This window comes from Rhamphochromis longiceps, linkage group LG7, assembly GCF_057381845.1.
Source record: "Rhamphochromis longiceps isolate RC_006_pf linkage group LG7, R_longiceps_female_GT1.1, whole genome shotgun sequence".
Classification (NCBI taxonomy): Eukaryota; Metazoa; Chordata; class Actinopteri; order Cichliformes; family Cichlidae; genus Rhamphochromis; species Rhamphochromis longiceps.
Genome location: NC_140563.1, coordinates 65,518,459 through 65,532,262, shown reverse-complemented (window position 1 = coordinate 65,532,262; position 13,804 = coordinate 65,518,459). Strand labels below are relative to the sequence as shown.

The 13,804-nt window shown below is 45.1% G+C and overlaps 1 protein-coding gene across 1 annotated transcript; it reads left to right on the top strand.

Moving 5' to 3' along the window:
- The first annotated feature begins 2,338 nt into the window (after positions 1-2,338).
- Positions 2,339-11,570, top strand: poglut3 (protein O-glucosyltransferase 3). The gene is made up of 6 exons (XM_085414829.1): positions 2,339-2,695; positions 2,940-3,137; positions 4,089-4,372; positions 4,462-4,666; positions 10,379-10,575; positions 10,756-11,570. The coding sequence occupies exons 1-6, from the start codon at positions 2,458-2,460 to the stop codon at positions 11,194-11,196; spliced, it is 1,563 nt and encodes a 520-aa protein (XP_085270955.1). The 5' UTR covers positions 2,339-2,457; the 3' UTR covers positions 11,197-11,570.
- The last annotated feature ends 2,234 nt before the right edge of the window (positions 11,571-13,804 follow it).

Sequence of the window (13,804 nt, the reverse complement as noted above, 5' to 3'; positions counted from 1 at the left end):
AGCACCCTGCAGTGCATTTGCATTTGTCCCTAACCATCAGGAACCCTCACATTAACTTATGGAGTGGAAAGGCAGGCATCACTGAAGTGTTTGAAGGCCACCATGGTCCGGTTACTGGACTGAGCTGCCACAGTGCTGGAGGACCTGTTGATTTCTCTCACCTCTTCATCTCGTCCTCGTTTGACTGAACCGTCAAACTGTGGAGCACTAAGAGTACCCGTCCACTATACTCTTTTGAGGACAGTTGTGACTACGTCTACGATGTGATGTGGTCTCCAACACACCCTGCCCTGTTTGCTTGTGTGGACTTAGCTGGACGTCTGGACTTGTGGAACCTCAACAATGATACCGAAGTTCCAACTGCTAGTGTGTATGTGGATGGGGCTCCGGCACTGAACCGTGTCAGATGGTCTCACACTGGAAAGGAGATTGCCACTGGGGACTCAGAGGGACAGGTTCAGGTCTATGATGTTGGCGAGCAAATCTGTGTTCCCAAAGCGGATGAGTGGACCCGCTTCGTCAGGACGCTGGCTGAGATCAATGAAAACAGAGATGAAGCTGAGGAACTGGCCAATGCATGATGTTGCAAACCCCACCCACCCTCACACACAACCACTCATACAATTCTCTCCAGTCCGCTACACCTATAGTACATTACACAGTACTGCCAGAGGAGCTGCGCTCGCCTCTCTCTGGTTGCCAGCTTCTCCACATTCTACATTTGGCCTGAGGAGATGTGCAGAGCTAGAATGGATAGAAGTGGCAGCTTTAGATGTGTTTTTGAATGTCTCTTTCGAGTTTTAGAGTACATTTGTAGGAGCAATGAATGTCAGGTGTAGTAGTAGCACAAAAACCAGAGTAAGCTGTTGAAAGCTTAGAGGAATAGAGGAAAGTGATTTTCAGCGTAGATGTGGCTGTCCACTCTGAACTTCTAGCTTTGATAACATCCTCAGGGCTCCAGAAACTGCTCTTCTCCTGAGGCCTCAGACTCGGCTCTTTTTTAAAATATGCAAACCTTTGTACTTGCACCTTTTTATTACCACTTGAGTGTTTTTACATGTTTTCCCAGACACGCTTGTGCACAGCTGGCAAATTTTGAAAAGACTGAAAACACCCTTTTATTCTGAGAAGCACTAAAACAGCTAATGCAATCACACACATAGATACCTGGCCTGTGCAGAAGCGTGTCATCTTACATTTTAACCACTACAATATTTAATATTTATCACGGTGGTTGTACTTATTTAAATATTGTGTGTATTATTTTAAAGACGCTGCTTTGTACTAAAAGTTTGAATTGTACAATCTTGAAATTAGCACTACAAGCTTCTTAATAAGCAAAAATATGTTACTCTACTTGGCTTGAATTTATTGACACTAGTACAGTGAAAAGGGGATGTGTTTTTCCTGTACCAAAGGTTAATGTTATTGGAAACAGTTCCCTGACACATCCTCTTTAAGAGGAGCCAGATAAACTAAATTAAGTTTTAGATGAAGGCATGAAGCAAAAGTTGGAAACTAACTTAACCACAAAATGGGAGTCCTTTATTTCACTTTTTGTCCATCCTGTTTTTCATTCCTTCCATGATTGATGGATTCAACATCCTGCCTCACAAAGTTAACATTTAAAACAAAGAACAAAGCTTAAAGCACACTGAAGCAACCACACCTGATGTAAAATAAGACAAGTGCTCTGCTTACACTACTTGTACTGTATTCTTCTCCATTTCTGTTCCTGATACAATGGATGGTTGCACTTTCCCATTGGAATAAAATTTGAGACATACTGGTAAAATTAAAAACAAAAAACAAAAAAAACATATGGAGTGGAAAAAGGTTAGCGTTCAGCTTTCACCTTCACTGTTTATATTATGCAAACAGAGCTGCGCTGCTACACAATAACAATACAAATAAATAAATAAATAAATAAATAAATAAATAAATAAATAAATAAATAAATAACAGTACCCCACCAGCTACAACAGTAAAGGGATTTGTGAAATGAACGCAGCACAGGTCAGCCACATATATTGGCCTGACGGTACTTGTGTACTTTTGCTCAAGTAGAACTTGAACTTTTACCTGTAAATGAGATGCAATAATATAAGTTTCTGATGTAGTAAATCTGAAGACTTCCTTTACCCCTGACAATAACTAATCCTGGTGCTGTTATCTGCAGTATTTTGCAAAGTTGGTTAAAAAACAAGAACAACAACAAAGGAGTGGTTAATTAGTGTTAAGATCTTTTTTTTTATCAGTAATGTGGAGTATTTATGTCTGTAGGGGGCGTTCACAATATGTATACCCCCAAAATTTCCAACTTCCCGTGAAGGCGTCACTGGCCATCACCAGTGGGCGTGTTGTCTTCACCAACATGTCGGAGTAGGAGTTTCTATCAAAACTTTGCACTTAAAATTTAGTGACTGTACACGTTTACTTGGTGCCAGCTGCTGGAGTATGGCGTGTTACCGGAACGTAGATGTAGTCGAGCCGTTTCCGAGTGGTTTAATTAGCCGATTTGTAATTTTACTAGTATTTCAAAGTACAAGCTTCCCGGTTTGTGACTCTGAAGGAATCAGTCCAGAGAGGTGTCTGATATGGGGTCCGGGGCTAAACCCGGACACCGTGTTACCAGTCCGCTACTTCTTTATTCAGGCAGTGAATTCAAAAGGAGAAAACCTGACTCTGTCTCCAGGTAAATGACCACCAACGCGACATTATTAGCTCACTAAAGTCCTGTTGCAGTATTTTTAAGCTAACCTTAAACTGTTTTTGCAGCATTCTTTTGTTATTACAACCCGGTGGCTAGCAAGCTACGTTTAAAGTTTTTGGGGGGCTAATGTTAACGAAAACGTGCACGAGCGGCCGAATATGCATAACTGTTACTTGCGTTAGCACTCAAACTGTTCATTGAAATGCTTTTTGAATGTGGTGCTCAGGAAAAGACACGTTTAAAGTGAAGATCGGCTCACTGGATAAGAATGAGTACCTCCGTATCCACGTCCCTCCACCTCTGGACAGAGGAGACGGCTCCTTCCTGTTGAGGTATCGGCTCTACAGCACTGCTCACAAGGGTCTGAAGATCCAGGTCTCTTACAGAGATGCTGCTGTGGCTAGCTCACCCTACACCATCCAAGGTTAGTCAGAAAACCTGTTGCATCACCTTCTGTCCTCAGACCCTTTATACGAAGGTGAAAAATCAATTTAATGGTGAGAAATCGGGATAAAAATGACGAATTGCTTTTACATGCAAAGTTTATCTCCAGAGTGCATTGCTCTTAATTATGATGCCAGTGTTTTGCACAAAAAATAAAGTCAGGATTGATAACAGAGCCAAGAGTGGCCACAAACTAAAGTCTCACCACTCCATGGGTAACCCACACAATGAATGATGAAGATAGATATGAAAGGGACCTCAAAATACTCATCCTAGAACTGCAGCATTTATACTTAAACTCTTCCATCACGAGTCACACTGTCCACTTCATGTTGTACTACTGGAAGACTGATGTTTACTGAAGCACAGGAAGGAGTAAAGACTTAAGAGCAGAGTGACCGTCAGAGCTATTAAAATTATTTTAAAAAGAATGCAGTAAATGTTACATAGACTGGTTCATGCAATTACTTTTCTCTACACGTAAGTGCTTTTTATTTAACACTCACACTGCGATGAACACGCTGGAGAGCAGCTTTGGGTTTGGTATGTTGCCCAATTATACTTTGACATGCAGACTCAAGTAACCAGATGTTTCACCACCAACCTTAGATAACCTGCTCCACCTCCTCATTACAGCCAGCTCATATGTATAGAGCAGAAGAACACTAACTATAGCATTGGCATAAAGAAGTGTTGTCTTTGTGCTGCTTTGTAGTCACATTTGGGGGTGAGTGCACATACATACGCTAGATTTAACACAGCTTTACATCCAGTAACTTGTGTTTTTTGGGATTTATCAACATTGACTGACTTCATCGACTGTTCCAGATATTTTGGGGTTTGTTTTTTTCAGTAAGTTGACAGTGACTCCTCATCTTCCACATTGCATTTATACGTGTATCTAACCCTGATGGCTCATTCCCATGCTCAGGTCCAGTGCATCATGAATACTGTGACTGTCCTGAGCCCGATGCCTCCGTCTGGCAGAGCGTCATGCAGTGTCCTGCCGATGACCGACAGATTCTAGCTGACTTTAAGTCTTTTCCCACCATCGACCTGCAGCATCTCAGGCAGGAAGTGCCTCACAGATTCTCCAACAGAGGAGGGCTCATTCACTATGCCATCATCAACAACCACGTGTACCGGCGCACGCTGGGAAAATACACCGACTTCAAGATGTTCTCTGATGAAATTTTGCTATCATTGACGAGGAAGGTAGAGTTGTTCTGCTGTTTTTTCCATGCTGTGCTGTTGCATATATATATATAAAGTCTTTACAGTCACACAGCGATGTTCTGTTGCAGGTGAGGGTGCCTGATGTGGAGTTTTACATCAATGTGGGTGACTGGCCGCTAGAGACAAAGACGTCGGCTGCTGTTCCGATCTTATCGTGGTGTGGCTCCACAGACACACGGGATATCGTCCTCCCTACCTATGAGGTCACACACTCCACCCTGGAGACACTGAGAGGGGTCACTAATGACCTCCTATCTGTCCAAGGGAATACAGGTAACTTTGATACTCCTGAGCAAAACAGCCCTCAGTTTATGTTATCATCATTCGTATATTTCTGTCTGTGCTACAAGTTGTTAAAACTTCTTATTGAGTATCTGAGTTTGAAGGAAATTGCACTTAAACTGCAACTGGCAGGAGTAAATTATGTTGGGATGTACTTCTACACAGAGGTGTACTTTTTATTGATTTATTGCTTTTAATACTGTGCAGCAGTTTAAGACCTTTTATTGCTTTGAACTTGCCAGCGTTCAGCAAAAATAAAATAAAAAAGAAAGAAAGTGCTGCCTCTGCTGTATTTTCCCAAAATGTTCTCAAGAGCCATAAAGCACTACCTTTTTTTTAAAAAATCTACAGTGTGCAAGGTTTCCTGAACTACATAATCCAACTTAGTGGGCTGTTCTTCTTCAGGCAGTATAGAGGTTGAACTTGTTGTAGAAGCTGTATGTTTAGCTGCAGCTAGTTTAACGAAGATCCAAAAGATCCCAACCAAAGAATCCATCTGTGAGGGTGATGTCACGTTATGAAGGCAGTTTCTCCTTTGGTTTGTTTTTGTAACTGTCCACCAGAGGGCACCACAGTCCATAGACTCTATACCAGGGGAAGGCAACTGCAGACCTCGAGTGCAGGTGTCCTTCAGGTTTTAGATATCACCCTGAGTCAACACAGCTGAATCAAAAGTCATTACCAGGACTTTGGAGAACTTCAAGACATGTTGAGGAGGTCTTTTAGCAATTTGAATCTGCAGTATTGGATCAAGGACACGTCTAAAACCTGCAGGACACTTGGCACTTGAGGCCTGGAGTTGCCTACCCCTGCTCTATACACTATATGAACAAAACCTACACATTACACCTACAGGAGCTGCTGAGCCATGTCATCAACCTCCCAGAGCACACTTTCTGTTTTGATGTTGATTCCAGAGGCGGTTTGGGACTGTGGAGTTTTTGAGTTTGCAACACTTGTTTGTAAAAATATCATAAGCCTGTTGCAGTGGGACTGAAAACAGATGAATTCAAAGATTAAGAGGTGTGAGCCAATACGTTTGTCCATGTGATGAATGATAGATATAAGATGGCACTTCTTTCTGCGCACAACATTCCCAATGTCGGCCGACATGTTAGATTTTTGGAGTCAGAAGCAGTTTTCATCTAAAGTCACTGTTTTTTCTAAATTACACATTCTGCTGTTGTTTGTTAACATTTTAAAGATAGAAATGACAAGGAAGTGGTTTTTTTAATGGATTTCATACATATATTGACTCAGATGTAACTTTCAGGAAATCTGAGTATATATATATATATATATATATATATATATATATATATATAAAAACACCCAGCACGCCCCTGCAGGCAGTTTATCCTTCAAGCTCGGGTCCTCTACCAGAGGCCTGGGAGCTTGAGGGTCCTGCGCAGTATCTTAGCTGTTCCCAGGACTGCGCTCTTCTGGACAGAGATCTCCGATGTTATTCCCAGGATCTGCTGGAGCCACTCGCCTAGCTTGGGAGTCACCGCACCTAGTGCTCCGATTACCACGGGGACCACCGTTACCTTCACCCTCCACATCCTCTCGAGCTCTTCTCTGAGCCCTTGGTATTTCTCCAGCTTCTCGTGTTCCTTCTTCCTGATATTGCTGTCATTCGGAACCGCTACATCGATCACTACGGCCGTCTTCTTCTGTTTGTCTACCACCACTATGTCCGGTTGGTTAGCCACCACCATTTTGTCCGTCTGTATCTGGAAGTCCCACAGGATCTTAGCTCGGTCATTCTCCACCACCCTTGGGGGCATCTCCCATTTTGACCTCGGGACTTCCAGGTTATACTCGGCACAGATGTTCCTGTACACTATGCCGGCCACTTGGTTATGGCGTTCCATGTATGCCTTGCCTGCTAGCATCTTGCACCCTGCTGTTATGTGCTGGATTGTCTCTGGGGCATCTTTACACAGCCTGCACCTGGGGTCTTGCCTGGTGTGATAGACCCCAGCCTCTATGGATCTTGTGCTCAGAGCTTGTTCTTGTGCTGCCATGATTAGTGCCTCTGTGCTGTCTTTCAGTCCAGCTTTGTCCAGCCACTGGTAGGATTTCTGGATAACAGCCACCTCCTCTATCTGCCGGTGGTACATACCGTGCAGGGGCCTGTCCTTCCATGATGGTTCCTCGTATCCCTCCTCTTTCTTGGGTTTCTGCTGCCTGAGGTATTCACTGAGCACTCGGTCAGTTGGGGCCATCTTCCCAATGTATTCTTGGATGTTCCTTGTCTCATCCTGGACTGTGGTGCTGACACTCACCAGTCCCCGGCCCCCTTCCTTCCGCTTAGCGTACAGCCTCAGGGTGCTGGACTTGGGGTGAAACCCTCCATGCATGGTAAGGAGCTTTCTTGTCTTTATGTCAGTGGCTTCTATCTCCTCCTTTGGCCAGCCTATTACCCCAGCAGGGTACCTGATCACGGGCAGGGCGTACGTGTTGATGGCCCGGATCTTGTTCTTACCATTCAGCTGACTCCTCAGGACTTGCCTGACCCTCTGCAGGTACTTGGTGGTTGCAGCTTTTCTAGCGGCCTCTTCATGGTTCCCATTCGCCTGCGGGATCCCCAGGTACTTGTAACTGTCCTCTATGTCTGCAATGTTGCCTTCTGGTAGTTCAATCCCCTCAGTTCTGACTACCTTCCCTCTCTTTGTTACCATCCGACTACACTTCTCCAGTCCGAATGACATTCCAATGTCATTGCTGTATAGCCTGGTAGTGTGGATCAGTGAATCGATGTCTCGTTCACTCTTGGCATACAGCTTGATGTCATCCATGTACAGGAGGTGGCTGACAACTGCTCCGTTCCGTAGTCGGTATCCGTAGCCAGTCTTGTTAATGATCTCACTGAGGGGGTTCAGGCCTATGCAGAACAGCAGTGGGGACAGAGCATCTCCTTGGTAGATCCCGCACTTGATGGTGACTTGTGCTATGGGCTTGGAGTTGGCCTCTAGTGTTGTACGCCACATCCCCATTGAGTTCCTGATGAAGGCTCTTAGGGTCCCATTGATCTTGTACAATTCTAAGCATTCCAGTATCCAGCTGTGGGGCATTGAGTCATAGGCCTTCTTGTAATCAATCCAGGCAGTGCACAGGTTGGTCAGTCTGGTCTTGCAGTCTCGGCTGACTGTTCTGTCTACCAGTAGCTGGTGTTTTGCGCCTCTGGTATTCTTGCCAATTCCTTTCTGTGTCCCGCTCATGTATTGACCCATGTGCCTGTTCATCTTAGCCGATATGATGCCTGACAGGAGCTTCCATGTAGTACTGAGGCAGGTTATTGGTCGGTAGTTGGAGGGGACCGGTCCCTTCTTGGGGTCCTTGGGGATCAGGACCGTCCGACCTTCGGTTAGCCATTCCGGGTGTCTCTCGTTAACTAGCAGCTGGTTCATTTGTGCTGCCAGACGCTCGTGGAGTGCAGTCAGCTTCTTTAGCCAGTAGGCGTGAACCATGTCGGGCCCTGGTGCTGTCCAACTCTTCATACTGGAGACCCTTTCTTGGATATCTGCCACTGTGATGGTTACTGGACCCTGTTCAGTGGCTAGCCCTCAGATCCACTAGCCACTGAGCATTGCCGTTATGGGTTGCGTCCTTCTCCCATATGCTCTTCCAGTATTGCTCCGTCTCCAGCCTTGGTGGTGCTGTTCTCTTATTGTTCCCTTGCCACTGAGAGTACACCTTTGCTGGTTCTGTGGAGAACAGCTGGTTTATTCTCCTGCCTTCTATCTCTCTGGTGTACCTCCTCAAGCGGCTGGCCAAGGCTGTGAGTCTTTGCTTGGCAGTTTCCAAGGCCTCAGGTATGGACAGCTTGCTGTATTTCTTATGCACCTTCTTTGTCGCACCTTTCTGCAACTCCGTTAGTTGGCTAACCTCCCTCCGTGCTACTTTGATCTTGCCCTCTAGCCTCGTTCTCCGTGGAGGGTACTGCCCATTGTCGCTGTTCAACTTGTAGCCAAGCATCTCACTGATCACTGCTGCCATATTGTAGATCAGCTTGTTAGTGTCGGTAATCGTGGTTGTAGGTATTGCCCATAGTGCTGCATTAACATCATCTAGCAGACCTTCTGAGGGTACTTCACGTAATCTTGGTAACCGACTATGGGGGATACAGGTTTCAAGCTTGGCCATGATCCTATTTTTCAGGTCAGTTCCTCTCGCACTCAACGATCCTTCTCCTATAGCACTTGGGGCTATGTACCCAATCTCGGGTGGGGGTGATGATATCTCCCCCCTGACCTGGCGTCCTGACTCCTCCTTGCCATAGCATTTGTGTTGTACCTCGTCAATCTCTAGCTGTGAGAGCAGTCTCTTCTTTCGAATGTTGGAACACTGAGCTACTAGTTGTTTCGCCGTCATTGTGGATGTTGGATATTGAAGAATCCATAGGTCCCGCATCCTATTCATGTAGCCCCTTCCGCCGGGGTTACTTGCGTAGTAGCATTCCAACAACGCCCTGTTTTTGTGTCTTGCCCACCGATGCCTTCTTGTTCCAGTAGCCCACTTTTCGTCAGGGTGCCCTGGTTCCTCAACACCTGACGCGGACCTTGTTGAGCCGGGCGACGTCCGAGCCGGCATGCCTTCATATTTATCTGTCTCGCTCATGTCTGCGGTAGGCTTGCTTAGCATAGGGGGTCTAGCCTTAGGACCCTTACTGGATACAGAGTCTGTCTGTCTGTCTGTCTGTCTGTCTGTCTGTCTGTCTGCATTCATTCATTCATTCATTCATTCATTCATTCATTCATTCATTCATTCATTCAAATTCCGCTGTTTGTTTTAACCTGATTTCACAGTTTCATAGCCAATGATAAATCTAAAGTAATGAAATCACAGCTTAACTATTATTTCAAAATACGGTGTCAAATCTCCACCCCACCAGGAGACAACAATGAGCGTCTTAATTTCTAATAGCTCAGAGTCACTCCCAACATAAGGAAATCTATTTTTAGAATAACAAGGGGGGAGGGGAGGAATCAGAGATTCTTCTCCCAGTTATTGAATAATTTACAGACCTTGCCAGTGTACTCATTAAAGCCTCCACGGTAGGCAGACAACGAGGGGGTGGGTGGGATGGAGGGAGAGTGCTGTCAAATGGAGAGGGAGAGAAAAAGAAGGATTGGCTATTTGGTAAGACGGCTTAGAGGAGAGGCGAGGAGAGAGAGCACGGGAGATGTTGGAGACAAAAGAAGAAAGCGAAGGAGTACAGAAAATACTGGCATATCAAGGGAGATGGAAGGGGAAAAAACACTTCCTGTCAGTGTGATGATTAAAAGATTTATGGGAGTTGAAAGGGAGGGGGTTGACTCTTCCCACAGCCACTCTTCCTTTTGTCTTCTTTGAACTTGGGATGTGTCGACAGGCTAAGGGAGTTTGGTTAAACCCGACTGATCGCACATATGAGGTGCCGCTTGGTCTTTGAATTAGCAGGTCCGGGAACAGACTCGGAGGGAGGACAGAGAAAGGCAAAATGAAGGAGGTGTGGTGGCATGAGAAATTGGAAGTGTGGTTAAGGGAATCTGTGGAAAGCAGGTCAGATAGATAGATAGATAGATAGATAGATAGATAGATAGATAGATAGATAGATGAGAAGCAGTCAACACCTTTAGGAGAAATATGGTTATGATCTGTGAATTTGTATGTAAATGTAGACAATTCTTCCCACTCAGTAATATATACTTCCATCAGGGCCTCCGTGGGTGAATAAAACTGAGCGGGCGTTTTTCCGGGGTCGGGACAGTCGAGAGGAGCGTCTTCAGCTTGTATCACTGTCCAAAAAAAACCCAGAGCTCCTTGATGCCGGCATCACTGCGTGGTTCTTCTTTAGAGACCAGGAGAAACACGTTGGCAAAGCATCACTTGTTGGATTCTTTGACTTCTTTAAGGTAAGGAAGCGTAAAATAGTCTTCTCTTTAATAAATATAATTATAAATATATACATCCATACGTTACTCACTTCACTACAATGATTTAGTTTAGCTCCTTGATGCCTCGTCTTTATGAATAGATTTAATACATCCATAACGTGTGTATGCAACTCGTGCCACCTTGTCTTCATCTTGCAGTACAAATATCAGGTGAACATTGATGGAACAGTGGCAGCGTACCGGTTTCCTTACCTGATGCTCGGGAACAGTCTGGTTCTGAAACAAGACTCTCAGTACTATGAACATTTCTACAGCCACCTGAAGGCAGGAACACATTACATTCCTGTGAAGAGAAACCTGTCGGACCTTCTGGAGAAGATCAGATGGGCTAAAGAGAACGACGCTGAAGCACAAGAGATCGCCAGAGCGGGCCAGGCAGCAGCCAGAGAGCTGCTGCAGCCCAGCAGGCTGTACTGTTACTACTACAAAGTGCTGCACATGTATTCAGAGCGACAGACGGGACAGCCGACACAACACGCAGACATGGAGCTGGTGCCTCAGCTGGATGACCACACTGCTGCCTGCAAATGTGAGCGTAAAAGCTACAAAGAAGAAACGGACGTGAAGGATGAACTATGACGGGCTCCGGCTTTAGTCTTTAAGCACTCGAGTCTCTTTTTCTGTGTGAAAACATTCCTGATATCTAAAGAGTGAAGATGATAACGTAATGTTCCTGATGCCTAAGGGCATATGAATGTTCAGCATTCCACTTTAATTTTGGACAGTAGAGGGATTTTATGATAAAACCATAGCTGTCAGAAATTTTGAGATCGAGCTCAAAAACAATCTGTGATCATGTGAGCATTAATGTTTTAAAATGTGTTTTATGTTGTTGTTGTGGGAGTTTTTTTTTTATACCTGTTTAGTAATGGAGGAACTTGGATGAGTGTAAATGTACCTTTAAATTGGATACTTGTGTGCTTTATCTAAACTAAAAACTTTGTCTTAAAATATTTAACAAGTGCAGATTTTTTTATATTGTTGTGCATACAGCTTTCACTGCAGTTTCGAGTAGTTATTACTCTGTTGAATCACTAAGCTACATTAGTAATTGAGTGGGCAGCGTGGTGGTGCGGTGGTTAACACCATCGCCACACAGTGAGGAGGTCTGGGTTTGAATCTACCGGCCAGCTAAGGCCCTGTGATTCTCTCTGGGTGCTCCAGCTTGTTCCCATAGTCCAAAGACCTGCATGTTATGATAATTGGTGATTCTTAATTGGCTGTAGTTGTGACTGGTTGGCTGCCTCTCACCCTGTGACCACTGGAATGGGCTCCAGCTGCACTGCAACCCATAACTGGATGAGGGGAAGAGAATAAATGGATGTGTGGAACATGTTAGTGGTCTCCTTTGATGACATTTTGAGTGGGTAAGTACATCTACTGTGTCCGCCCCTTTCTGTAGCTTAACCACTGGTCAAGCTGTACTAAGCTCTAACACCAGGATTGAAAACATGACTCTGAAGTTGTTGTAATACCTAATAGGAGTTTATTTGCATGTCACGTATCAAAATCAGCGTTAGAAAATGCTTTCCAAAAACAGTATTAAAAAGGTAAAAGTTAAAATGAAATGAAAAGATAGAACTCCAAACAATAATGAATTAAATAATAGAATTAAGAGAAAAGAGGTAACATGAGGGGGAAAAAGTAGAACCACATGCAGAAAGCACCACCAAAGAAGTGAAACAGATTTTCAGGAAGCGCTAAGTGGAGTTCCTCAGGCAGGTTGTTCCAAACGGCAAACATACAGTTACCCATTGGCCACTTTGTTGGGTACACCTGTTAACTGCTTGCTAAGACAAATATCTAATCAGCCAATCACATGGCAGCAGCTGATTGCTGTAAGGCATGTAGACATGGTGAAGACGACCTGCTGAAGTTCAAACCGAGCATCAGAATGGGGAAGAGCGGCGTAGTTGTTGGTGTCAGAAGGGCTGGTCTGAGTATTTCTGTTCAGCTCGAATACCTTTTATATTGTTACAAATGGATTAGGTTTCAATTTCTTATATGTTTATGATATAATTCTTTTTATATATCATATATAAGAGTCTGATATATTTATAGAATGCAGACCCTCTTTTGGGGTGTTTCTATCTGTAGTGCCTGTGGTGCCCCTGTGTTGCTGATCACCTTGTCAGACACACACTGTGGGAGACGTACAAATTGTGGTCTTCCTGTCAGGTAATCAACAATCCAGGACACCAGAGAAGCATCCACCTGCATCGCTGCTAACTTATCACCCAGGAGGGTCGGCCTGATGGTGTTGAAAGCACTGGAAAAGTCAAAAAACATGACCCTCACAGTGCTCGCCGGCTGGTCCAGATGGGTGTAGACACGATTGAGCAGGTAGATGATGGCGTCCTCAGTTCCGAGACGAGGCTGATAAGCGAACTGAAGGGGATCCAGATGTGGTCTTACTATGGGTCGCAGCTGGTCCAGGATGGGCCTTTCCAGGGTCTTCATGATGTGGGAGGTCAGTAATCCTGGGGGCCACTGAGACGTGGCGTCTTTGGTACAGGGACGAGGCATGATGTCTTCCACATCACCGGGACCCTCTGCAGACTCAGACTCAGCATAAACAGTTTATGAAAGACTCCACACAGCTGGGGGGCACAGGTCTTGAGGACAAGGGGACTCACTCCGTCTGGTCCAGCAGACTTGCCTGAGTGAAGTTTCCTCATTTGCATCTCAACCTGGTATTGAGTGAAGGTGATGGGTGGGGGAGGGGTGTCAGGAATCTCACAGGAGGCAACATGTGAAGAGAGAGGCTGGCACAGTGGTGTGGCTCTGGATTCCAGGCTGACTACAGGTGAGGTTGTGGGGGTGGGAGCAGACACTGTGGTGTCGAATCTATTGAAAAACAGATTCAACTCGTTTGCTCTATTCTCACCTCCCTCAGCTCCCCTGCTGTTGGTTGGCCTGAATCCAGTGATGGTCTTCATGCCCCTCCACACCTCTCTCATGCTGTTCTGCTGGAGTTTCCACTCCAGCTTCCTCCTGTAATTGTCCTTAGCCTCTCTGATCTTGTCCTTTAGTAACACCTGGATCTTCCTCACCTCCTCTTTGTTGCCCCCTCTGAAAGCCCTCTTCTTGTTGTTGAGGAGGGCTTTGATGTCCTTAGTCACCCACGGCTTGTTATTTGGGTAACAATGAACAGTCTGAGCTGGAACAATGGAGTCGGTGCAGAAAG